Source organism: Sciurus carolinensis, chromosome 7, assembly GCF_902686445.1.
Source record: "Sciurus carolinensis chromosome 7, mSciCar1.2, whole genome shotgun sequence".
NCBI classification, from domain to species: Eukaryota; Metazoa; Chordata; class Mammalia; order Rodentia; family Sciuridae; genus Sciurus; species Sciurus carolinensis.
Genome location: NC_062219.1, coordinates 44,895,356 through 44,923,200, shown reverse-complemented (window position 1 = coordinate 44,923,200; position 27,845 = coordinate 44,895,356). Strand labels below are relative to the sequence as shown.

The 27,845-nt window shown below is 39.0% G+C and overlaps 1 protein-coding gene across 4 annotated transcripts in view; it reads right to left on the bottom strand.

Moving 5' to 3' along the window:
* Window positions 1–25,434, bottom strand: part of Man1a1 (mannosidase alpha class 1A member 1) — a 172,488-nt gene extending 147,054 nt beyond the window's left edge. For 2 of the 4 annotated variants that reach the window (XM_047557333.1, XM_047557334.1), the window contains exons 1-2: window positions 25,279–25,434; window positions 23,160–24,026 (exon numbers count right to left, since the gene is read on the bottom strand). In XM_047557333.1, the coding sequence (XP_047413289.1) occupies window positions 23,160–24,026; window positions 25,279–25,305 (894 nt within the window). In that variant the 5' untranslated portion in view covers window positions 25,306–25,434. Of the gene's footprint in view, window positions 1–23,159; window positions 24,027–24,265; window positions 24,508–25,278 lie in introns of those variants that run through there. The other 2 variants (XM_047557335.1, XM_047557336.1) reach the window with 2 other exon arrangements.
* Between the last annotated feature and the right edge of the window lie 2,411 nt (window positions 25,435–27,845).

Here is a 27,845-nt window from a genome sequence, read left to right as displayed (position 1 = left end):
TTATATGTACTCCCACAAGTCAAGAAATACAGTCTGGTGACATTTGCTCACAGACCAAACATGCTTACAGGAGTCGTCCAAGGTCCCTCTTCTCCAGGTTAACAAATTCTGGATGGAGAAATTTAAGCATTTTTACCAGTGAGGTAAAAACCTGTTAAGAATTTTTCCAAAATCCTTTAGCTCAAAGATTTGAATTATGAAGTGGTGAAACAAGATTGGGTAACAGTCATTTCAAAACTGAAGGAAGGCCTTAACTAGTTTTCAACTGCTATGGAGCTTGATCTTTGATGTGCTGCTCAAATATGCAATCAAGACCATAGCAAGGCAGCTGCTGACAGAAGAGGTTTTCCATTCTAACAGCTTGAGATCACAGGAAAGAAGCTGGACTTTGTCCAAGCCCTTGAAAGATGCTAATTACATTAAGACCTGATCCCTCTTAATCACACAGTCTGAAGAAGTAGTTAATGATGTTCTACCATGTTTGACTGTCACAAAAACAAACTTGTAAAGTTTAACAAAAGGTCACAATATAAGACAGAATTTTGTTATGAACTATTTCTCAGTTTCTAGCCCTGATTTTAAAATATGGTATACATGATTTGAATAAAAAAAATGTTTGTTTCTTCCTCTTGAATGAAATGAATGGGTGTTTCCCTTCATGCCTATAGATTCAAAGTTGTAACATCATGACCCAAAAAAGACTGAGTAGAGATCATCCCGATTACAATTGGAACTTCCTGTTGCTGACTTTTACATAAGTCAAGAATTTGTTCAATACCACAAGACAAATGTATGGATGCCCAGCATGTCAGTGTTCTGCTTAATCCAATACCATATTGAACTGTAGGTTATTGTTGTGTTGTGTCTTGTGGTTCTCAGTTTCTCCAAGTGGTTAACAGAACAGAAGGTACTGGAGTGTGCCAGATTATTTTCTATGTTCCTCAGATGTTGGTCTAATTGGCTACCTGTACTTTGTGATACTGCAGGTATGGATAACTAACTGACCAACCATCAAAAGAACAAATTCTGTGAACACAAGAATAGACAAATAGAGTCTTGGAAAGTGTGAGAGGTAAATGAATAGGTAAAGTTGGGGGGAAAGTGTGGTGGAGGTGACCAGGGTGGGTAAGGGTGAGGGTGGTAGAGAAGGGAGTAGCTGAAGAAAACTCTAAGGAACATTCTACATAATTAGGTATGCCTGTGGGATGCGAGGGGTGAAGACCAAAAACACACAAGCTTTATGTAATATTCAGAAGTAAAAATGATCCTGCAAAATGTTTTGGGCCTCAAAAATCACCCCCTACAAGGTAAATCGAATCTTCATTACTGTGAAGTATAGTTACCTTGGCTATCTGTATTTTAACATACATAGTAAGATCCCAAATCCAGGTTACTTATTTCCCTATGATCTGCAAAAGAAAGCTCACTGGAAGATTAGGAAATTAAGAAAATTAGAAATTCCACTCAATTTTTCTGAGAGTCAAAGAGTTTCTGATCCCTAAATGTATATTCCAGGGGTGAAGCACACACTTTTCCAGTGATATGTGTTGCATACAAAAATTGAAAAATTGCTGTATAGAAAAATTTTTTTAATTCCCATGAAAAAAATTTTCCTACTTTTTATCTTATTGTAGAACCTTTAATTATATCATGGAGTCTCATGACTTCAGGCAGGAATATCCTCACTGTTCATAATACATGAATATCTTATTTGCAAATGAAGTTGTTAGAAGCTACTGGTTTAAAGCAGGGCATCTCAACTTCAAAATTATTGACATTTGGAGTGTTTAATTCTTTGCTGGGGTGAGGGCAGCCCTGTGCATTATAGGATGCTTGGCAGCATCCCTGTCTACACACTAGATGCTTATGTCATCCCTCCAGATGGGACAACCATCATCTGCAGACATTGTCAAATGTAATCTTGGAGGGTCAAAATAGCCCTTGTTGAAAACCTAAGGTTATAACAAACTGTGTTCATTTAGAATAATAGCCCTAATACTCACAGAGCACTATGTACTAGTCATAATTCTAACCACTTTAGATATAGCATCACATTTAATTTAATTCTCAATAATACTACATAAAGTAGGGCCTATTTTTCCCTCATTTTACAGGTGAGGAAACAGGTATACAGATCACTGAACACGTGAGTGACAGAGAATATAACCTAAGCTTGGCAAGTCTGGTTCCTGAGTTTGTGCTCCTAATTTCTACACTATACTTGCAGGGAAAATAAACACAAATTGGAATTATTTTTCTTCAAGATTTTTAGTAGTCTTAAAACACCAGCACTTTAAATAATCTCTACTGAGCTCAGGATACTCATTTGTAAAACAGGAACAACAATGGTATTAAAACAAACTTTTCCAAAGCCACTGGTAAGGCTTCAATGAAAATCCGAAACAATGGAATATTTTTCCTACTTATCATTACTCCTTATATATGGAGATAGCCTCTTTGTTTCCCTTCCCTGCAGCATTTGCAGTAGTAGTGGTTCAGCTGGCAATAAAAGAAACTACTAGGAATCTAGCTTCTTTTCCTTTGGGTTACTCCCTACCTGTAACAGGAGGTACAAAAGACTTCATGGGTAACAGCATCTGTTGTTGAGCACAAACAACAGCAACAGGCTGCAGGAGTCATCAATGACTGTTGAGTAGCTCTAGGTATGCAAGGGACTGTACCTGACCTCACATACTACGCACATGCCACACCCACAAGAGGCAAACAGAATGCCTTGGACCTGTATGTTATTTTACATGGCAAAAAAGAACTGGCAGATAGAATAAAGTTACTTGAAGATAATTAAGTTGATTTTAACATAGATTAAAATCCTGGCAAACCTGATATAATCACTGGAGCCCTTAAAAAAGCATTATTCCTGCTGGGAACTGGAGGCAGCCCAAGGGAAAGTCAGAGATTCAAGCAAGGACTTGGTGGGATATTGCTGGTCTGAAAATGGAGAGACATACTCACTTGGGCAACACACACACTAAACTAGGAACGATACAGAGAGGTTTACTATTTACAATTGATAAATTCGTGAAGCATTCCATATCCTTGAGGGATCAGTACATGATGACCATGGTTAAGAACAGTGTTTCAAATCCCTGAAAACTATTAAAAGAGATTTTAAGAGTTCTCACCATTAAAACAAACAAACAACAACAACAACAGAAAAACCCTAAATGAGCCTATTAACAGATTCTCCCTCATAGTCTCCAGATAAGAATCCAGCAAGAGACATCTTAACTTTTGGCCTTATGAGACCCAGTACAGAGAAACCAAAAGATCTACTCCCACTTGAAGTTATGGGACCTTAAGATATTAATTTGTATTGTTTTAAACACTAAGTTTATGGTAACTTGTTGCAGTAGTAATAGAAAAAACACTATACAACATGATCAAGACCAGAAAGCACAATAATTTACTCATTGCTGTTCCATGAATTAGTACCTGGCAGATAGGCACTTAGAAATCTGTTCTTCCAAACCCTTAAATTTGTTTCCTTAATATTATGTGCACAGGTTTCCTAACATACAAATAGTTTGGTATCAATTCACTCACTGGCTAGGTGCTTAACAATAGCTATGTAACTAACAACAGCCTCATAAGATAGGCATTATCATCACTTTTGCAGATGAGAGACAAAGGCTCAAAAGCACTGTGAATGTACACAGGGTTGGACTGTTAATAAGCAACAAAACCCTGGGTCCTTTCCTCTCATTGCCTTTGTATGTGCTGCCTTGAACAGTAGGAAGGCAAAGAATATGGAGGCTTAAACAAAGAGTGATAAAAACACAAAGAAAGAATGCTTTTCTGCTGGCAGGGAATAAGAATAGGCAAGAATTTATGGAACAGATAAGATTTAAATCTAGTCTTGATGGACAGGTAGGATTTGAATAAAGGAATGGTAACACCTGATTGTTTTGCAAAGTTGGAATAAAAGTATGTGTGTATGTGTGTGTGTGTGTGTGTGTGTGTGTGTGTGTGTTTTAATTGTTCCCTATTAAAGTGTTCAGACTTCATCACATCATGACCACCTCAGAGCAGGTTAGTTTGATTCATGAACTGATATTTTTCAGACATGTCTGTGTTACAGTTAATCAAACAACATAACATGCTAATACTTGTGAATGGTCACTTCAAGAAGGCAGAATTTTTTGTAGTGAATATACAGCAGGACTTCAGATGATCTGCCTCTGACATAAAGGCCCACATCAGAGAAATTTCCAGTAAGCAGATATTTGAATGCAAGCAGCCCTCTCCTTCCTATCATTTAAGAGGTTCTGTGCCATTGCTACATTTGTACTAAAATCAATACTCCACCCCCTGGTCATAGCTGATTAGACACCTAACTAAAGCTGGGTCAGAGTCTCCCTTCTGGGAATTTGGAATTGAGCCTCTGAGATGCTTATAAGAAATTCTACTTGTTCTTAAACTCATTGTCCATGTAAATTCCAGAGTGATTCATAGAAAGCTTGTCTGTAGAGGAAAGAATAGAGCAGATGTGTCTGGAGACAAAAGACCAAATATACCAGGATAAGAAAGAAGAACAGTGGTCTAGTGTCTGGTGCCTTCTAGATTTGTAGTTCCAGACCCTGTGAGGTCTTGTTGTAGTTTGTGACCTTGACCCATGAGATAACCCTTTTGTCCCTTATAATACATGTCTCTGCCCCTCTTATTTAACCCAAATTGAGTGGATTTAGATTCTTACAAACAAGTGATTCCTTCTATCGGATTCTCTGTAATGCACTTGGGTACCATGTGCTTTATCTCTGTTCCAAACACTATAAAAGTCTAAAAGTTAGGTCAATCTATCTGATTGGTTTCTTCAAATGTGGCAGAGTGGCTGAATCCCACTAAGGAAAATAAATCAAACTGGTGAGTAGAGGGGGTCATTACAAACCCCCAGCTGACAGCCCCAGCTGTGCTGAGCAGTGTCCAGCAAGCCTTCTGTTTCTCTGCTCAGACTTCCAGTTGCCCCTTATTGTACTGCAGCTACCACACCAACCTCTCTGGTCCCATCCACAGTAACTTTCTTGAAAGATTTGTCTATGTACTTCCTTAAAGCCACTGCAATATGGCTCCTAAATACTCCACTGCATCTGCCCCAGTCAGAGTTACCTAAAATCTGCTTGGGTACCAAATCCCAAGGACAATTCTCAGTCCTTATCTTGTCTTTCAGCAGCATTTGACACCACTGAGACTCACTCCATAAAATATTTAAATATCTAAAAACTGCTCCAAGGTGCCACACTGTGCTAGTTTTCTTATTCCATCTGATTTTCTCTTCTCTGTCACCTCTTACTTTGCACGACCTTTAAATGTTGATGCTCCTGAGGCTTCTAGGTCCTTGCCTCTCCTAATAGGGCACTCCACACCCTGAGTAATCTTACGTAGTTCCATGGCTTGATGGTCAACACTGGTACCTCTCGTCTAGAACTGTTTGAAGTACCATATATACCCAACAGCCTATGAAAGGTTTGCCACTCAAACATCTTTCTCCTCTCATGCAACATACCCCAAACCACACCAATCATACCTTTCCACTCCCCTCCTTCACTAGGGATCCTGACTTCCAGTCAACCCCTTGTTCAATCCAGGAACCCAAGCATCCCCTGTGGCTCCATTTCCCCGTTTACTCTTACTTTTTAAGTGGACACAAAATTCTACACATTTTATTTTTTAAATGTCTCAAGGATCTCCCCTACTCCTTTCTGTACTTAGGCCATCATTGCCTCTCATCTGGATCAAGCCTTCTAACATATGTCCCTAACTTTAGTCTTATCAGAAAATGCAAATTTGATATAATTTCCCCAGCTTAAAAACCTCCATACCTTCCCATGAATTCAGGAAAAGTCTAATTGACTGGTTGGATCCCTGCTCTGCTTTACTCCTATGGCCTTCATCTTAGCCCTCTTTTCTCAGATGGACCACACTGGCTCAGCACCCTGGCTGCACTCAGCACCTTCTCATACCTCCTTCCCTATCCTGAAACATTCTTCAACTTGCCCACCACTGGTTAACTCCCACTCACTCTCAGGGCTCTCTAATACTTCATTTAGAAAGGGTTCTGGAACCACTCAAATCTACTGAAGTGACACATTTGGAGTTAACTCCAAATCTCATTTAACCGTCCTCACCACCTGCTCCCAGAGCACAACCTACCTACCTGCCCTACTGCAGTACTTCTTGGCCTGCTTGTGTGCACTTTAATCCTTGGATTCCATGGTGGCAAAGGCTCATCTGTCTTACTTACTACTGACCCTCCAGTGCCTTGCATAGGTGGTACTTTTCAATATGTATAGAAGGAGCATATTTGGAAATGATCCTTAATTTGATTTACTGAAGGAAAATAATATTAAAAATTCTAAAGACCAGCTAGGTGTGAATGATTCCTACATCTCCCTATGTATATATACTTTGAAAAAAGTTACACTGTGTGGGAGCATCTCTGAGAAACAGTTGACCATGACTTTGTTGTCTCTCCTATACAAAACTTGGGTATAAAGTCAGCAACAACATATTACTTGAACTCAAAGTTATCTTGTTTTTGGTAATATAGTTCACTGTGAACTCAGAATCCAAATATCATTTACATTAATTTGATTATACTTTATGAAATCTCTTGCTTAAAATTAAATATTTGCAAGATTATATATTATAAAATTTAGTAGTTACAGTTGTCCCAAGACATGGACAGAACAAGAAGCAAGTTTAGATGTCATTTCTTTCAATGACTATCATCCTTCTCTTCATTTTGATTTAAGCAACTTTCCAGAGTCTCCAATTACTTTCATTGATGTTTAAAGCACTATTTTAGATAATTGTACATACATACAACCATGTATTTATTATGCACATCTGTATTATTAAGGTATATATGCATACATGAATATATACTAGTGAACATAATGCTTGATGTTAAGCACAATATTACTCTTAAGAGAGGCTTTTCCAAACAAAGTGAACATAGGTTTTACTTTAATAATTAAAGTGGCACAAGCTGGGATGGAAACAGGGCCGGCCCTCAATGCCCTGTTCCCCCTACTTCCTTCTTAGGCAAAGTAGTGACTACCACAGGAGTCCTGGTTCCTCACTCAAGGTAGGTAAGAGCCTCAAGATGCCAACACCCAGGCACTGAGGAGTCAGTGGGAGTGAGTGCTTAGGAAGAGGGTCAGGGGAGGTTGGGTGCCAAGGCCAGACAGACCCAGGTTCAGATCTCCTGTGAGGTACACAGGAGCTGTGTGACCCTGGGAAATTCGCTTGACCCTTGTCAGACTTAATTTCCTCTGTGTAAACTGGGAAAATAAGACCAAACTGATATGGCTGTTTTGAGAGTTAAATAAGAATATGCAAATGGATAGAATAGTGCCTAATAAGAAATAAACACTCAGCAAATGATATGCTATACTTTCTTGAATCCTTTTTACCAGCCTAGAATTAAAATGACAAAGTCTGTGCAAAGATGAGATTTTTAAAATCAAGTCCTTGGTGGTTTTAATTATATATAGATCAAGTTACACAGAAAATCAGTTAGAGACAAGAAGAATAAGCTGTATTAGGAGAAAGAGGGAACATAGTGTAGTACGTAGTGAGAAGCTAGACTTTTTATTAAACATGTGGTCTTAACAGATGCCTCTATTTTAAACGTAGAGAAAAAGAGAAAAGTATCAGACATTGTTATTGCTGTTGAGATTCATAAACCAAATATACCTGCAAATCAATAGCTGAAGTTTAAGAATCAAGGAATAAGATTCCTATTTTAAATATAAGGTAAAATTCTGCTTAAAAGAGATATAGCTAACTTGGGTTCATGTTATATAATAATGATAAACTGCTGGGTGAATTCTGTACTGCAGAAGCTCACTTTTATGGCCACTAATGTGCTCTCTGTCCCCTGGGGTTTGTGACATCCTTCAGGGAGCAGTCTGGAGCAGTGCCTCACTTAGAGGTAGAGGAAAACCCTTTCCTTACTGCCAGTTTGGTTTGCCACCTTCAAATCAGCCCCTGCAAAAATCCTCCAGTGTTTAAGGAAGCACCAGCAACACTATGGTAAGCCTGAGATTTCAAATCAATCAAAGGCGTGACTTCCTAAGACGGCTTTAGAACAATTCTATAGAGGGCCAAAGGCCCACAAATATGCTAACCAATCTTGTGTTTAGACAGCTTTCTCCCTCGGCAATTCTAAAATGTTGCAAGTACTGGGCAGGTCAAAGGAAACCCATCTATCTTTGCACAAAGTCTTCATGTCTGGAAGTCCCCCCTGGAGTTTCCAGGAAAGAATGCTGCTCAGTTCCTGCTGATAACCATAATCAATTCTTGATTTCTCATGTGACTCGTGATCTGAAACGTGTAACGTGTATGATCCCACTCCCTACCCTTCTGCTGTGGCATTAGCATCGGCTTTCTCCAAGAAAAAACAGAAAGGGACAGAAGGTGATTAACAGTATAGGTAAAGCACTAGAAGCTACCACTAAATTACAAAAGCTAAAACTAACACCTGATTACCTGGGACAATATGGCTAAAATCCTAAACCTCTATTAGTACATCAGCCAAAAGTAGAGAATTTAAATCAAAACTTTCAAATATCAGGAATACACACATCCACAGTAGTTTTCCTCATGAAGAATTTCATCTGGTTTTCTCAGACAGGTGCCTGAAACTACAGTTTGCCGACCTTCCTCATCCTCAAAGACATCCCTACTTAAATGCCCAAATTTTAGTGTCTCTGCCTTAGGAAAACCTAGAGTGTAATTCTCAAGATCACAGGTGGGTGGAGAACTACCACCACAGAAGCAATACACAGAATTCCCAGACTCTCAGGCAGACATATTCTAATGGGACTATGTTAAAGAAGCATTAAGAAAGAAAGACATGATCTGTGCCCCCCTTCCCTCTCCCCTAGGCATCTCTTTTTAAATCACTGTATTTCAGTTCACTTTACTATGCTGTACCTTGGAATAGAACTCTTTCCTAGATTTATAATATTACCAAAGTTTTCGATCAATTTTGGAAACATTTAACAGAGCATAGGAAATAGTTATATCCTTTGATTTTTAACTTCTTTTTTTATTTTTGCTGCTGCTGAAGGCAAGAAGATTCAAAATTCTAAGATTGAAAAACAGAGATCTGGGGGAGTTTTTAAAAGCTAGGAAAAATGGAGACCAAAATACACGTGTGCCCATCAGAGAATACCTTTATCTTTTTATATCACTCAGTTTTTATTATGTAAATCCTGCCTTGAATTCTAACAAGAAATAATTGAAAATGAACAATGTCATGGATTTAAAGTTTTCTATTATTTGAGATTGAATTTAAAGAAATGAATTGTCATTTCTGATGGTAACACTAAAAGCAGTCAAAACGTTCTTTGGAAAGTCTTTTCAAGTACAAAGTTCCAAAAAGTAAACTTTTAGAACATTCATTGGTGGTGTGTTTCCAAATCTAATCCTTCAGGCATAAACTACAAAGTTAATAAACAGCAGATTAAAACCCACCAAAAACCAAATTATTAATTCAGTTTTCCATTTCACTCTTCAATTCTTGCTTTAAATGTACTAGAAATCTCTGCTGCCCATACAGTTAAAGCTGCGGCAGCTCTAATAATCAACGGATATTATAAGAAAGGCTGTGGAAAGCACCATATGCCTAATTATTGAGCTAAATTTATACACATAGCTGAAACGCTTTTAGCTTTTCAGTTCACAAAATATTTCTTCTGATGCTCTGAAGGTTTATCTCCAGATTTCACTCTTCACCCCATCTTCCTTTCCTGCTCCCAGATCAGTTTGTGTGACAGGAGGCTGGGAAGTCAGAGAAACCGAACACCGATGAATGAATGAAAAACAGCTCCATTCCATACCCTCTCCATGGTTTTCCTAAGGAGGAGTATCACTTTGGTGGGAAAACAAGTGAAACAAGGCAAATAATGCTTACTTTCCTGCCACAGGAAGCAAGAATTTTGGCAACAGCAACTAAGGAAAGGAAGCAACAATGGAAAATATAAGATATTGGTCAACACAGCGATACTGCAGCCAAACTTCCCTTTCTTTCCTGGAAATAACTTCCTGAATCCAATTTACTTACCAATGCTTTTTCTTAATAAAAGTCCAAGCTTATTACTTCCACTAATCCCTAGTTACTAATAAATAAGTATTATTTATTGAATAATGCCACAAGTCAGGCATTGTGCTCAGAGAGTCCTATACATTTTCTATTTTAATGCTTACAACAATTCTCTAAAAGAGAATTATAAGCCTCATTTCACAGGTGTGAAAAGGGAAACTCAGAAGTGTTTCTTCTCTGGCATATTGCCTCATAATCTAACCAGGTTGTAAAGAATTGTGGTCTTAAGTTTTTCCTTCATTTTGGTTACATTTAAGATGAATCACATTCTATTATCAAATTATGGGTCATGAACTTATGGGATAGAAAAAGGTGTATCTACATATAATGGGTCTGAAATTAGTAGGAAGGCAACATATATGCTTGTGAAATTATCACAAGCATGCCCAATGATAGAAATAATAAATGACAGTGGGATTTGAAGAAGGAAAAACTCAGTAAAGATTGAGAATGTAGAAAGGGCTTCATGGGAACACAGATTTTGAGCAAGTGAGATCAACGAAGAAAACAGGGCAAAATTCTGCTAAGTGTGTTTTGGAGATAGTAACCATGCAAGTTTAGTAAAAGAACAGAGTCTTTCCCTGTGAGTAAGAGGAGATATGACTAAGAAGCACACTGAGGCAGATGTGGCGAAGACAATGCATGCTAAACTAGGGAGCTGTGACTTCTAGAGTAGTGTGCTTCAAAGCAAAGTCAGTGTCAGCATTGGTATTACCTGGGGACATGTTAAAAATGCAACTTCCGGGGTCCACCCATACCTACAGAGTAAGAAACTCCGGGGACAGAGCCCTGTAATTTATGTTTTAACATACCCTCCAGGGGATGGATTCTGATGAAAGTCAGATTCAATGGCTGCCTTACAGGAAATGGAGGACCACTGAAACTCTCTTTGGATAACACAGGAGACTCGGTATTTTAGGAAGATCAATTTAATAGTAATCTACAGAATGAATTAGAAAGGGGACCATTTGCAAATTTATAAAATTCACAGAATCTCTGCCAAGTAATAATTTATGAGACAGCACTTTTCAGGAGATATAATATGAAGTTGGAAAGAGAAGATCAAGTTTCTTTCTCTCTCAAGATGTCACCTCTTCTTATAAAAGAACATGTTTATGAAATTCTGAATTCTCTAGTGGGAAACGATACCTAACCTATGACTTTTTAATCTGTGTGGCACTATAAGCATTACTTATTAAAACACTGTTTTCTCAAAAACTTTAGCTGGAATGGAAGAGGGAAAACCCAACACTTTAATTAGGTGTAAAATGTGTAAAATTGAAATATAAGAAAAATTAGCCAGGCGTGGAGGTGGACGCCTGTAATCCCAGCAGCTCAGGAGGCTGAGGCAGAGGATTGTGAGTTCAAAGCCAGCCACAGCAAAGAAGAGGCACTTAGCAACTCAGTGAGACCCTGTCTCTAAATAAAATACAATAGGGCTGAGGATGTCCCCAGTGCCCACCCCCAAAAAAACAGAAAGGAAAACAAAAGGAAAATGACAGCAAATATTAAATATAGCCACAACTCTAAAAACTAATGCAGAGGAATGAATGAGAAGTCTAATTTAAAAATCACATACCTAAAAAACAAAATGCTGGATATAAATATAAGGCACACTGACTTTTCACAGAACAACAGAGCTTTTTTATTTAAGGAAGTGTTGACCTTTAAATAAATCTCACAATTATCTACATTTTAGGGATATTACATTTACTCGGAAGATATTTTATGAACCACTTTCACAGTTTACAAGTTGTATAAGAAACAAATACCATTTTTATTTTATAAAATAATTTTGAAAAATAGCTTTAAAACTAAAAAAGATCATTTTCTACATTCATTAGTCTCTTTATTCACTAGATCATATACTTATGACTTTTGACACTGCTGTAAAAAGAAAAACAAAACAAAACAAAACAAAACCCAACTGAAGTCCCCTTCAAAAGACAACACCTTGCAGCTCATGCATACATGTGGGGAACAGGGTTCCAAAGATAGGTGGAGACCCTTTAGGAATGTGTGATTACTTAAAAGGGAGTAGAACTTAACCTGAATAACTCCTGCCGATATGTGTGTTTTAAAAAGCACATTCATTTAACAAATATTTACCAGGTCCATTTATGGTCAGGACCGGAGACAGCTGACCTGGAGGACATATGATAAACAGGGAAGATTCCCCAACCAGCTTGATAGTTCTGGAACAGATCAATGACAATATAGAGCTGTCACAGAAATTCTGTTTTTGGAGTGAGAGGAAAAAGCAAGTACTTCTAACCTACAGTGTGACTTTATCATATTACTGATGGAATACTTAGTAAATCGTAATTTTTATTCACTCTAACTATTAATGCAGCTTTCAACAGTAGTTAATAAATCATCTTCATTTTTTATGCTCCTCAAATCCACCCCTCCCCTTTTAAAGCTACTGAGTTCTTCATTATGCATTCTAGGTTAAGTAATCCCAGGAGGATGAAGAAAGCCAAGTACTTAACATGAATGAATGTATACAATCTATTAAATACATGCCAATTATAAAATACCCTTTTTACTACATAAAGTTTCCTTTATACATCTTAATAAGAATTCCTTATAAAGTTGCTGACTTGAGCTAATAACCCCTTAAATCACAATATGGACTGTTCAGGCATTCTAATTATGAGCTGAAAACCTGTAGTTGACTAGATATAACATTCAGCACTGCCAGTTTACTAAAGAAATAACATGCTTCAGAGATCAGCATCTTAAATATTCTAAAATTACTATCATTTCAAACCACAATTTATAAAAATAATATAGTACATTTATGTCCATCATTATTAACATGTTAACATGGCCTCAAAGCCAAATTTAAATAGTTCCAGTGTTTGTTAGAACTTTTACGAAATAACTGAGGTCAGAATACAAACACATTTTGAAATGTGCAACTCTTAACCATACTAAAAATCATTACTGAAAGCGCTTGACTTGAAGGAATTAGTTAAAAAACAAACAAAACAAAAGTCCCACCAAAACCAAACAACACTAACACTAACACCAAACTTCACCCAAACAAACAAAACAAAAAGAAAAACAAAAGAAATCATGCTTTTTTGTTATTTAAAAATAAAATGCCTTAGATAAAAATGTATATTTAACTTATTTAAAACACCAAAGGTCAACACATAAAAGAGTTGTCTGCCCATTCAAACATAAGAATTGATATTGTTATAAAATGTTTTGAATGGTGTTCTCTTGGTTATTTTTTAAGGAATTTAACTTTGTAAGAATTTATAAGCTCACAACCCCACACATGCCTGGTAGTACCTGCCTGTAATCCAAGCAACTTAGGGAAGGGAGGGAGGGTTGGGGCATCACAAGTTTGAGGTCAACCTTGGCAATTTAGGCCCTAAGCAACTTAGCAAGACCCAATCACAAAAACTTTTTTTTAAAGGGCTGCCGGTAAAGCTCAGTGGTACAGCGCACCTGGGTTCAATCCCCAGTACAAAAACGAGACAAACCAAAAAAGGAATTCATTGCTTTCTGTCATTAAAATTATTTCTGGAATTCTATTTGTACTATTTCTGATCTTCAAATATGATCTTAAAATTCTAGGAAATCATCCTGATGAGTCCTAAAAAGAGGAGGATCATCCTATCTTGCCTTCTGCAGAACTCCAGAGGCTAATCCAGTCTCTGATGAAAAATCCCAGTAACTTAAAAATGCAGACAAGCTGAGTGAAGTTGCTGGGTCTCAGTGAGGGAAAGTGGGGTATCCCAGGCTGTTGGGTAAGAGCTCCTATAAATGGAGAGTACTTCCTAGTCTAGGGAAGAAGGAAATTTGTTGTAACTTTTTTTTTTTTTTTTTCACTGAAACTCTATGGATGCCTTTAGGCATATCACATTCCTGCAGCCAGTTTGCCAGATCTATCTCTTCTGGTATCTGAACCCCTGAGGCCTCCAAGTTCTGCCTTCTTCCCAATCCTGCTCCTTTAAAAACTTCCTTGTACTGTACAATTCACAACAAGGTAGTGCAGTTGGCCAACCAACACAGGAGAAAATGTTAATCGAAGAAAGGTAAATTAAAAATATAAGACGCTGATTCATCACCTATAACATTTATAAAGATTCAATAGACTCCATATACTAGTTCATAGGTGGGAGTATGATTTTTGAAAAGTTATCCATCAAAATGTACTAAAACTTTTGGTCCATTTATTTTTCCTTTTAGAAATCCAAGGAAAATCCTCCTTATAGGGGTGGGGAGTAATGAAAAGTAAGATAAACTGACTAGACAAAGGCATTTATCTTGGCACTTTTGAATTGAAAAACAAAAAAAGGAAATAAGCTAAAGGCTTAAGTCCAAGGAAGTGGTTACAGTATGAACTTTCTGATACATTATGCTATTATAAAATGACACACTAGGAGGTGGAGTATGAAAACGAGGTCTGGGGTTATAGTGCAGTGGTAGAGTACTTGTGTGGGTCCAATACCCAGCACTGAAAAAAAAAAAAAAAAGGAAAAAAATGTGTTATGGTGTGGGAAAATTAACACTGGACGGGAGAGGGGGAGAGTTGAACCTTCTGTGACTGATAGATCGATGAAGGATTGTTTTTCTTTTTTCTACTTCTGTGTGCTTTTGAATTTTTCTTTCCAAAGCAGGCATCGGTTTACAAAAAAAAACCTACAGTGAAAGATACTTGCTTCTTTTACAAACCTATTCTTCTCCCTTGCTAAAACAAACCTCAATGTACAATAATTTCTACTGAGTGATATTCCATTAAAAGCAGCCTTCAAGAAGCCATATAACCAAGAAAGGGAGAAATTTCAGGCAGTTGGAAAAGAGTTTAGAGACTGGTTACACACCCCTAGGCTACCTTAACCATTCCATGGTCTGTCCTTTTTCCTCATGTCCTGACAAAGACAGAGAAACACATCCTTTGACTAGCTCCGGCATATATATTCCTATTAAAGAGAAACTAGGGTCAAGCACATCCTAAAACCTCAGCTCAGGGAAGTTGAACTGCCACCCCTAGTGTGGGTGAGGAGCTTTTATCTCTGAGACGCTCCTCTCTTAGAAGGATCAAGTGCTCCTCAAGGGACTCTGAAACACCATTCAAGAACAAGGATTTGGCAGAACTGGAGACTCCAGCAATAGCTCAGTAGTCTTTGGATGGGATGGCCTGCGTTCCCTGTCTCAATCAGTCACTTTCAGGCCTGTGTACATCAATTTCCACCACACTCTTTCCCACAGACTCCTAGCATATGCAAACTGACTTCCTCACTAATACTACAACAAGGATTGTTTTAGGGTGTAAAGAGTTACATTATAGAACCACCCTTTCAGAACTTGGAGGCCATCAAGTTTCCTTCTCATTTCCATGCCTTCTCTCATACCAAGTTCTCACTGAACTTCCCCATGCTAGGGACTGGAGGCAGGAGTTCCACTGGTAAATGTAAGTTGAGGCCAATATAATATGGTCTGAATGTCACCTGTATGGAAGATGTGGAATAAGAGCGATGAGAAAGCCAGTAGAGCAAATTAAGGATTGGGATACTCTACATTTAAGAGCCAGGGAGCCTGATGGACTGACAAAAGATGAGAGGGAGGGAGCCATTCTAGTTCCGGAAGTCAAATAAATACAAAAGCTACTTGCATTTTTAAATTTTATTTTCTCTGTTCTGGATTATGTGCAGGACTGCTGGGCTCTGATGTACCTAAAGCAACTGCCAGAGTATTCATGATAGAAATGAGGGCTGTGATTCTTAAAGGCTCTTAAACCTTAATCTCATTTGGTTTTCTTTCAAGTACTTAATGATCACAGAAGTCTTTATCAGGACTCCCTGGGGGTGGGGCAGCAGCAGCCACATTCCTCAGAGGAAGGAATTAGCCAATACTCTTCTCTCAGGCAGTACCTTCTCAAGCAAAGCTGTTCCATCCCTTTAGGATGTTCTCAGCAAAGCTGCCATTCCTAGATGAAGAGGGAGGGGCCAGTCTGCCAGTCTCCAAAGAACAGGCTGTCATAAAGAATCCAGAATATCACAGGCTGATGGGACCTGGTCACTATGCAGCAGTTCCCTGCTCCATCCTTGGTATTCTGGAGAGACCCCGGGGACACACACCTTATCAGCCCCTACTATGTATATGTGAGATGAGTACTGAAATCCTCCTGGGTCTGAAAGGTTAATACATCTAAATTCAATGTGAAATTTCTTAAAAAGGCCAAACTCCTTTTTTAAAAAAATAATTTTAGTTGTAGATGGACACAATACCTTTATTTTGTTTATTTAGTTTTTTTATGTGGTGCTGGGTTTTGAACCCAGTACCTCACATGTGCTAGGCAAACACTCTACCACTGAGCCACAACCCCAGCCCCTAAGAAGGCCAAACTCTTTAAGCTACAAAATATAACTGATTTATGCAATATTTGACTATTGGGTGATGGACTGAGCTCTGGTAATAAAATTTATCACAATTATATAATTTTTGCTAAGTCTAAAGTATGTTTCTTCTCACTTCTTAAAAACATTATTCCAAAACCAAAATGAATTCAAATTCACTTTATTCCATCTCTCTGTTTTGAGGAATAATTTCAGTGCTTAAGGGGGTAACTTAACTGTGACTACTCTGAGAACATGGTACTTCAGGAACAAGCACATTCCACTATGAGAAAGAGACAATTTAATTTTTGCACATCTATTTTGAAGTACACAAGTTGAAGAAATATGCAGTGAGTAAAATTTTAAGGGTGCCTAAGGTTTTTGGGGAATGGGGAGATCCTTTTGATGAACTGTAAATGTATCTCTTTAAACCTCGAAAAATATTTTTAATTGTTTTTAAAATGGCTTTTTAAAACTTCATTACCCACTTTCCTCACTTATTAGGCAGTATCTAGAACAATGTAATCATGGCTTCATGCTATTAGGTGTTGACCAGTAACCATCACTGTATGCCCAATACCATTGTAAGTGCTTATGTGGAGGATCAAATTTAAGCCTTAGGATCCAACAAAGTAGGCACTATTATTAACACTGTTTTCCCAGTGAGGAAACTGAAACTCTGAGAGATGAAGCAATTTGCTGAAGGTCACAAAGCTAGTAAGTGGAAGAGGCAGATTCAGATCCAGGTAATGATTCCAGAATTCATCCTTCTAACCATGTCTCTGTAAAAGGATGGAGTAGACAGTAAGGGTACCCAAAGGAAGACTCTCCAGAACTTACTTGGGTAGAGAGAATGAATCATAGATTGGTATGGTTTTTAAATGTATGTCCATTTATTTATTTATTTATTTATTTATTTATTTATTTATTTATGATCCTTAAGAGTATTTTTATTTTCCAAATCAATTTTCTTTTAAAGAGTCCTTTTGGACTCTTTTTGTAGTTATCTATAGTGCAACATCAGAAGAGCACAGATATTTATAGTTTCAAAGAATTCCCCCAAATGATCACACCCTTCTTTGGGCACCCACACATGCCTTTCTTATATGCTATAAATCTTTCTCTCTTCCTTTCTCTCTTTCTTCTTCCCCACTTCTCTTCAAAAAGAATGTTCAATTGAATAATTATAAATGCCTCTGCTTCCTGCAGAGACCTTTATAAACAGAAAAAGCTATTATATCAAACTTGCCCTGGTTGGCTTTAAAAACAAGAAGTCTTCTCAATCAGTCCACTGGTATGATTTTAAAAAGTTAAAAACTAAGATGAGACCAAATTTACAATACTGCAGAATTATACTGCACATGTTTTGTACTCAACATTAAGTTCGGCAAATAATGATTGTGGGCAATTAATATACTTCTTTAGAGTTTTATTTAGGAGGCAAGTTGTGCAGGGGATAGCAAGCAATACTTACAGAGGATTGGAACTTTGAATCTTAACTATGCCACTAACTGGTGGCATGATTTCCAGAATATTCTTGGTGTTTTGGTTGCATGCATGGTAAAATGAGTGAGTTGAATTGTCTTTAAGGTCTCACCCAAGTATAATACTATATGACTTACAGCATATGTTTAGTTTTCAAAAATAAGATTTTTAAAGCCATTATTTTATGGCATATTGATGGTAACAGAAAAAATAATTTGCATAGTTTGTGTAAAGGGCCTTTCTACAGATGGGGACAGCCTGGGTGGATACAGGTAATTCAATTACAAAACACCAAGCAGAGCCCTTAGGCTAAGAGCACTGAGGGAAAAGTCAATACTTATTTTTCCCAAACAAGGAAATTCTTCCCTAAACTTTTAAACAGATTTCTTCTTTATCATTTTTATCTACTTAGAGAAAGACCATTTTACCAAACATATCACACTCTCTCTGGAGTCCACAATGGTTAGTCTTATTTTGACAAGTCTAAACTCATCTTTCAAAAACACATATGTTTATGATTTTGTAGGGCACAAAGAAATTAAAAGGCTGCACGGCACTCTATTGGGCTAGGACATACATGTGGGAACCTGTGCGATTCTGATCCCCTGATATACTTAGCCTTAATTCTTCACACAGATCTTTTTTCCTCCCTCTGACCTTGAGGCATATGCTTAAAGCTCACTTTAACACAGAATGCATACTACCATATTTTTATGAAATAATTTATTTGTACTACTACAGTTTATGAAATAATCTAATTGAAATAGGAAAGTTCTCCAATGAATTCTAACAAAATCAGATCTCATATAAGGGCATTTTTTATATATGAAATACCAGGCTCAATTTCTCAAGACAGTTAAATTTACTAGGTCATCAAAGAAATACAGATACATTGATTTGAAAATGCATGTTTTTCAATCTCCTTTCATAATTCTAACTAGGTTCTAAATCCTATATACAGTAATTTTATATGAATCTTAGCTGCCTAATAGGAGGAAGGCAGAATATTCCTCTTGGAGAAATTATCAATAAGTTATAGCTGAACATAATTAACTACCCACTGACAATCTTTTCCTGATTTTGTACATTGATATTCAGCAGTCAGCATCTTTCTACTCTGGTACTTACACTGTTGAGATCTTAACTGACTCATCTACTTGTTGAAGAGAAAACCCTTTAAAAATACTCCATGCACTCTCTGCTCTGGGGAAGGGTCCCTGAGTGGGTCAGTCTCTCACTGGCTTCTGTTTAGTATGGTGTGTATCCAGAGCAGGGAGCAGTGTCACAGGAAGCAACCCAAGGGTGTCTACCCTCCTTGGGTCAGGTCTTCAAGCTGTCACTTTTATTACTTTGCAACTAATATTTTCCATACCAGAACTACCTGTACCAATGACCTAAAGAGTTTCGTTTCAAAGTAAAAGTGGGGTTAGGGATATAGCTCAATGGTAGAACACTTGCCTAGGATATGCAAGGCTCTGAGTTCAATCCCTATTACTTTAAAAATATAAATAAATAAATAAAAAGTGTTTTATTTTGTTTTGGTATGTCCAGATAGATTATTTACACATCTGAGCTCTACCAAAAGCATTCATGGCTAATAGCTAATATAAATTATATATTATTCCCAAGGATATGCATATAAGATTAGTATAAAATATAATAAAACTGTATTTTAACCATTCACCACAAGTATGGAAATTTTCTTTAAATTTATGAATGTACAAGTCTAGAATAAAAAAAAAAAAGGTTTCTTTTGAAAAACTGAGCAGACATCTGCATCCCAAGAGCTGATGGATCCTAAACCCTTATTTGATAGACAGAAGGCTGCCAACCTGCATAAGCCCCACTTGCCTCTTAAGTTGGTGGGGACTCTAGTCTGAGAGGGGACAATTTGTCTTCAGCATCCATTACTCAGAAATCCTCATACTTCCAGGAAATGGAAAAATAAAATATTCATTCTCCAAATTGGATTAGGGCTCTAATCCTAAAGGACAGGGCAAGCTCATTGTGTAGAACCCCTCTACCTACTCCCCACCATCACCAAATAAAACTAAGAATACTTCCTAATTTTTAAAAAGGGGTGAAGTAAAATGGAAAATGAACAGTTTCTCTAAAAATTCCATGTGCTATTTAGCTTCTGAGCTTCATTATTCTAACACTGCTTTTTAAAGCTAAGGGCAACTTGAGTATAATTTCAAGAAGATCCAATTCATGAAAATAAATCGGCACTCTGTATGCATTATAAATTTCAGGAAATCTCAGAGTAAATGTATTTACAGAGTATTGACAGAAGTTTCACAGGGGTGGGTCCAGGAAAATCATAATTTTAATTTGAAATATCACATCAAAAATTTATCATCTATCAAATTAGTAGTGGAAATCACTTAACACCTTTTTTTGGTTAGGGCACTATGGAATGTCCAATTTGAAATATATGATCTCCCCTAAGAAATAAATTTGTTAAAAAGTTGCTGGGAATCAATAACACAATCGTGTCAGCATTATGAAAACTACTATTAATAGCCTTTGAGCTACATTTATAAGAGTTCAACTTAAATTACAGCCCAAGACCTAACATGTTAGACTTGCTTATATTTTCTAAATTTTAACTATGAAAGTGTTGGTACAGTCAGGTATGATAAAGAACCTAAGTATTAAAACAATATTTAGGGCTGGGGTTGTGGCTCAGTGGTAGAGCACCTGTCTAGCACATGTGAGGCACTGGGTTTGATTCTCAGCACCACATATAAATAAATAAAAATAAAAGGTCCATCAACTTAAAAAAAAAAAGTCTACCTATCTATCTATCTATATATATATATATAAAACACAGAAACAAGAAAGAGCAAAACCAAGGCAAAGATCCATTGGTTCATTATAAGGAGCCCATAGGGGTATGTGAAACTGAATCTTACTTATGTAAAGTCTAGTGCTTTACCTACAATGGGCAACCACTTTTTCCTCCTAAAACCACTCACTTACCGCATCCTTTTAGAGCATCATGCATTACTTTTTTTTGTTTTTAAACAAAGGACTACATCTGCTTGAACTAATCTGATGAAAAACATAATCCATTTTCCCGCCATTGGCCTTTGACCAACTACTGCAGCTAATTATGCTGGCTATTTTGGGTTCTCACAACATGGAATTTTAAAGAACACATTTGAGTCTACAACTTTAAGCAAGACTGGGCAGTTTCAAAACATCTTGGTGCTAAGATGTTGGCACCACAATTCCAACAGAGACTAGATTAATTTCCTTCACCTGGTAAATTATGAACTTTGGATTTAGAGATATAGATTAGGTGAATCTAAGAGAAATGGATACATGTACTGTTCACATGATGACCTGAATGAACTGCTATTGTATCACTGCTTATGCTCTAAAAGTACTTTTAATCACTACTGGTCAGTAACAACAGCTTTTTATACCTGTGCATTTTTGATGTTTAAAATCTTACTCAGAAAATTGTGATCTGTGCTAACTGGCAGCTCATATGAATGCAGAGGCATGAAATGTTTAGTTTACTTTCTTCAAGTTTAAAGAGAACAAGCACATACAGATGATTTAGGATTGCTTTCCTATGGTTGGATTGGATATTTTTAAGGAGTATGGAAGATGAGGATGGTAGGATGTTTGGGAAGAGACAGAGCTTTGTCTTATCCTCCTGGCTTGGTGATTCTAACAAGATTTCATGGAGAAGGGAAACTGCTAGAGTTGTTCAGGAGAGTAGAATCCATTCCCCCAGGTCTCAGTTCTGTGCCTGAGGAGGAGACTTACAGAGGCAGAAAGGCTGAAGCACTACAGAAGGAAGCTATGTGAAGGGCAGGGATGAAGGCACTCTTCCTAGGGTAAACTGAAAAGGAACCAAATCCATTTTAACTTGCTTAAATACATCTTACCCAGTTTCATCCAGTCTTATGTTAAAGTCAAAGTGCTGTGATAATCTATAAGCCTCTATTCTGTAGCCACTTAACCTACCTCTTTACCACCTCAAAATTCTGTTTCCTTTCTGAAAAGGGGACCAGGAAGCTTCCTTTCCTAATTACTCACCCAATATCAAAACACAAAATTTATTTTCAGGGACACTAGGTATCATTTTTCAAAATGTCAAAAATATTACCTCCATTCATAATGTATTTTAGAAAACTGCATCATGATTTGGGATGACATGCTTCAAATATGGTTCCTACAGCTCTTGATTGTCAGTAAAACCCAGGCTGGCATAGTTTCACACAGAGGAGCAGCTCTGGAAGAGAGTATGACCACAGACACCCTGGTGACAGGTGACTGGGAGGAAGTCCCAGGGTCCTAATTCATTTCTCTACCTAGTCACTAACTGATTCTGGAGCTGTGGGCCCTTAAACTTTCATCTTTGAAATGACAGCCTGAAATGATATTTAAGGTATCCCTCAGCTTTAAACTGGTCATGACCTAATCACAGGTAACAAGTTCTAACTACAAATTACATAAAGTTAAAGGATTTATCAAAGTTCATGTTTGTCCCAGATTAAGTTTGTCATCATTGTGCTGTTATGAAGCAAACCTGTTGCTTCACATGGAATAATTCTATTTCTGACTCTGCACTAGAAATACAAGAGGTAGTAGACTGGCTAAATTTTCATTTTTTGAAAAGTAAACAATAGTATCCCTCCTATGGTGGGAAGTTCTCCAGTTTCACCCTTAGAGTTTTTAAGTGCATACAGAATGCCACCTGGCAGCATGGGGCCACATGACTGAACGCTAGGAGCTCTGGCTTGCTGCTAGAACCTTTACATCCTGGTTGACTGATGCTTTGCGTTTACCAGCAAGCTTCACTTTAAAACCACTTCCAAGCCATATTAAGGGGGGCTGTAAAGTACCTTAACTGTGACTATACTCAGACTATTAACCAGTGGAGGCTTGCATATCACCTGTGTAAGTATTAACACTTATTTCATATCGCTTAAGTTCACCACAGCATGCAAGTTAAAAGCAATGGAATGCAATATAGATCTTAATTAGCTATATCTACTATAAAACTAAAAAAGGGAAACGAAAGAACCTTTGACATAGCACCTGGTGGAACAGGAAACCTCCATCTCCCACCACAGAGTAATATTGAAGTCTTCAGAGTTTCAAAGGTTTGCCATTTCTCCCAGAGAAACACGGCCAACTGGGAGGGAGGAATTCTGTTAAGGTGCACTCACCTCTACGATCTTTGCCCTCTTCTCACGGATAGCTTCGTCAGCGGGCTCCCGGTTCTCCACTCCGATAGGAGGCACAAAGTCCACCTCTGGCAACCCCCTGAATGTCTCCTTGTCACGCAGCTGGTCCTGGGCTACCTTCTCCTTCTCCAGCAGGATGTCTCTTTGGATCTCCTCCGGCAGTTTCTGCAGGGTCTCCTTGGCTTCTCTGAGAGCCCGCTCGTGGTTTTCGCGGATCCTGGCCAAGTTGTCCTCCAGGGCGGACGCGGGGTTCCGGGGCGCGCCCTCCTCCCGGTGTCGGGCTAACCCCTCCGCTGCGTCCTCGGCGCGCGCCCCGGGCCCGGGCTTGTGGTCGGCGGCCGGCTGCAAAGCGGGGCTGGAATGGAACAGGACTCCGCTGAGCAGCTTGGAGGAGTCGGGAAGGAAGAATATCGCCCCGAAGCAAAGCGTGATGAAGGCGCTGAACACCAGAAGCAGCACGAACTTCTCTGTCAAGCGGAAGGCGGAGGGGCCCGACCCCTTCCTGCCGCCTCCACCGCCGAGCCCCCCACCCAGGCCGCCGCCCAGACCGCCGCCCGCGGGACTGCTGAAGAGCGGCAACAGGCCCCCCACGGGCATCGCTGCCGCCGCCGCCGCCGCCGCCGCCGAGCGGCCGTCTGTCCAGTGGCCCGGCGCCGAGCGGGTCAGCAGCCAAACTTCGCCGCTGCCGGGCGTCAGCGGCTGCGGGGCTGGGTCCTGCGCATCCAGGCCGCCCGAACCGATCCGCTGGGCTGCAGGTCTCCCCAGGGGAAACAACTCCCCTCCGGGTCTTCTCCCCGGGGCGGCTCCCTTTGCAAACAAGCACGCGTGACACACCGCTGGCTGCAGCGCCTGCGGGGAGAGAAAACAGTAAAACATAGTAATTATGCGAATGATGATAAAGTTTCCAGCGGGTCTCCGCCCTCCGACGGCCTTTCGAGCCACCAGGACAGCTCCCCCTGCGCAGAGACCCCGTGTCCCCCTGTGCAGAGACCCTGGGTCCTGCTCCGGGCACCGCCCTCGCAACCCACTCTTTCCACTTGAGGTGAAGTTTTCGAGTCCCGGGGACGTGGAGGGTGTCCCGCGCACACCTGGGGCAGAGCAGCGTGCGGACACCCCTGGAGGGGGCAGCGCACCTCTGGCAGGAAAAGCGCAGCGTGGGTGGGGGGCTCCTCAACTTCGCCCGCTCCCCATCTCCAAGCTGAGATCGGCTGCCTCTTCCAGGAGGCGACTGAGCGTGCAGCCCGGCTGCCCTGCAGTCCCCGCCGCGACTCAGGTGGGCGAGTGCGCCCACCCGCGGGTAAGTCAGAGCGGCCAGGGAAGCACGATGCCCTCTACCACGGCCCCGCGATCACTAATATCACTGCCGGTCTCCGGGCGGTCGGAAACGAGGGCGGTGACGCGTCCGGAGAGTGACAGCGCGGCCGGGCCAATCTTACGCCGCCCAGGGTCCCGCGGGGGTGGAGCCGAGGCGGGGAGGGGGCCGTGCGAGGCGGGGAGTTTACGGGAAGCGCAGCCTCGCGGGGGCCCGGCCGGGGGCGGGGAGGTCGCTGGTCCCGGAGGCGCGAGGCGGGCTGGAGCTGCCGCGAGCTGCGCGGCCAGACCCGCGTGGAGGCCCTGAGTGAAGAGGCGGCGGTCTCAGGTCCGGGAGTTCATTCCGCGCGGGCCTCGGGCCCGGGTCCCAGGGGTGGTTGTTTCTCGAGTGATCGGGGAGGTACCTGGGGTTCAAGCGGAACCTCCTGGACTTGCTTTTGGATAGGACCTTGCCCAGCGGTCGGGGACCCGCTTCCAGAGGTCCCGGAAAAGGCATAGATCTGAGGGCATTGGGTCGTTTTGAGGCGCGTCTTTTCTCCAGTTACCCTCTTTTCACCCAAGGCAGGGATTCTCTGGCGCCCAATAGCAGTTAAGTCCAAAGTCCCTCCTTAGAGGAACCATGATCCCGAGAGCTTCTGAGCACTCTGGTCTATCTGAATAACATCCTTTTACATCCTCAGAGACTTATGGTTTTATGGTTACTTAGAAATCTTCTTATGCATCCTCTCCCCGTCAAAATAAAGTTGTGTGCCCCCCCCCCCGCCCACCCTCACTTTCGAAATTCATTTACCTCATAGCAGTTGCTCAGATTTTCCATTCAAAGAAGTGAGTTTTATGCTGCCAGAGCTTCAAGCAATAAATTGAACACTGTTGAAATTAAGTCTTGGATCCGACTACTTCCAGCGAAGTAAGAACTTGGTCCAATAGAGTGTTCTCAACACAGCCTTCCAGTATTTGATATCTCAAGGAATGTCATGGAGACTGGCTCCACCTCCCATGACATCGCATGGAATGCCCAGGTCCCTGCTGATACCACATAGAACGACTTTAGGACCTAATCGGTAGGTAACCCATTACCCCCAGAAGGGATGGCCAGCAATATTTTCCAAAATGTGTCCTAGTTTTCCTTTTGCTCCAGTAATGGGTTATCAGGAAAAAAAAAAAAAAAAAAGAAAGAAAGAAAAAAAAAAGTTGACTTTCCATTACTGAAAACTGGTTTGTAGCAGCCTTATCCCTCATCCTTCTCTGGAAATATGATTTTTTTTTTCTTTTTGGAAATGTGATTTTATTTCAACTTCTTCTTGTCTTATAACAAAGAAAGTAGATGACACCTTTCAGGAAGGTGCCCACAAATAAGGTTGTTTTCAGGTGTTAGGCTGTTTTAGAAAATACAAAACTAAATCAGAAATCCTACAGCAGTTTTCATATATGTATTAATTTTAGCTTATCATTGCTTGATATAATTTTTTTGTAAAATGAGCCAGTCATAGGAAGTTCTTGTTAATAGGAAATTATGGTTTGATAAAGCCAACTGATGGCTTGGTTATTCTGATACCTGCTATGAAATTCTATGCCCAGAAGAGTGCAGCATATCCAAGCAGGGTAATAAATTCAGGACTGAAAAAATAAAACAATATATATATATATATATATATATATATATATTTTTTTTTTTTTTTAATGATGGGAAGGTAATTTTTGTTTCAAACTACATTTATAGGTTGTAGGTAGGCTGAAAAGTTTGAATCACTGTGAAATAATATTGCTTGTTTCCAACAACACCCTTAAAACTGAGTTACTTCATAGATACCTAAATGACAGATAGAAATTGGGATTAATTACCCAAGAAGCAAACAATTTTATGATCATTTTTGGAATGATATCTTCTTTTAAAAATGTTGTTTTAAGAAAGAGATTACTTTTTTATGGCAACAGACATATTTAGAAACTTTGCATAAATTATTATTCTTAAATATTCCAGAAAGGTAATAAAATCTATTTTTTAGTGCACATTAAAATAGTGGTGAAAGGGAAGTTATAACCTAATTCTATTTCTGAACTCTTTAATTTTGATACCAAACCAGTTTGGGCTTTGACCCTACTGACTGTAGTGGAAGCATTCAAAAACTGGCACTGAGACTTAAGAATGATTTTTCCCTAAGAACTTTAAATTTGATTTATCTATATCATTTCTAAATCTTTTAAAGTGACTGCTCTTTTAATTTTAACTCACTCTTATGAAGTTTATTATAATATTTTTTATTATCTGCATTTCTTATAAGAGAAGCTTATTGTGATTGAAACCCGTCTTTAAAAATTGGTTAAAGAAGAAATTAGCTCTCATATTCAAGGGTACCAGTCTGTGGCAGGTGGAATGAGTACTATATGAGAATGTTCATATCGAGGCTAGAGCAAGTTTTAAAAATCACATGAAAGTTATCTTAGAAGATATACCATTCAAAACAACCATGCAAACTTCTTGAAAATAACCATGCATAGTCTTTATATGCATGGTAAGGAAGGGAGGAATAGAGAGAAGAGTCAAGGAGTAAAAATGTACTTATGGTGGAAACAAAAATGTGACATTTTGCCTTAATTTCAGTGTCACAAAGTACTTCATGTTCTACTGTTGAAAAAAAAAATGTTTTGCACCCTGAGATTAAAAAAAAAAAAAAATGACCAGTTCTGGTTTCTCAACTCTTAAAATCTTGACTATTCCATAAGAGCATACTCTCCAGTCTTATCTACCTAAACAAATATGATCTTTGTGACTACAGTGATTGTGATGAAATTGCTGTTTTCTCATGAATAGTCTGATGCAAACTTGGCAATCTCTGTAATGTTGTTGAATTTTTTTTTCTCTCTTTAAATACTTGCTGTGCCTTCTGATTTGGTCAGCCAGTCTTTCTGAAGTACAACTCCCTTGAATGAACCTTTTGCAAGTTGCTTGTAAGCTCATTCTTATTTTTTTCCTTTTTTCAGTGTTTGTGTCTCAGTTTCTTTCTTTGACAATATGTAAGTTCATATTTCAAAATATAATCTTTAGAATCAAGTCATTTTTTAAAAACCTGGTTGTAGTCATAGCTACTGCCTTAAAAGGAAAAAAAAAAAAAAAAAAAAAAATTCCCCAATTCATTTGGTTGCTTGGATTTCACTGTTTTTTTTTTTTTTTTTTTTAATTTAACAAAGGGTAGATTTAACTTTTACGTTAACATGTCTAAAATTAAATACAATAATTATGAGCAGGGTTACAGAGGAAAAATTGGCAAAATGTTAATAAAAACTTGTGTTGAATTAGTAGTTTTATAAAATTGTTGTGTTTTCTAAAACTAAAGGGCAAAAACCCTTCTTACTAGG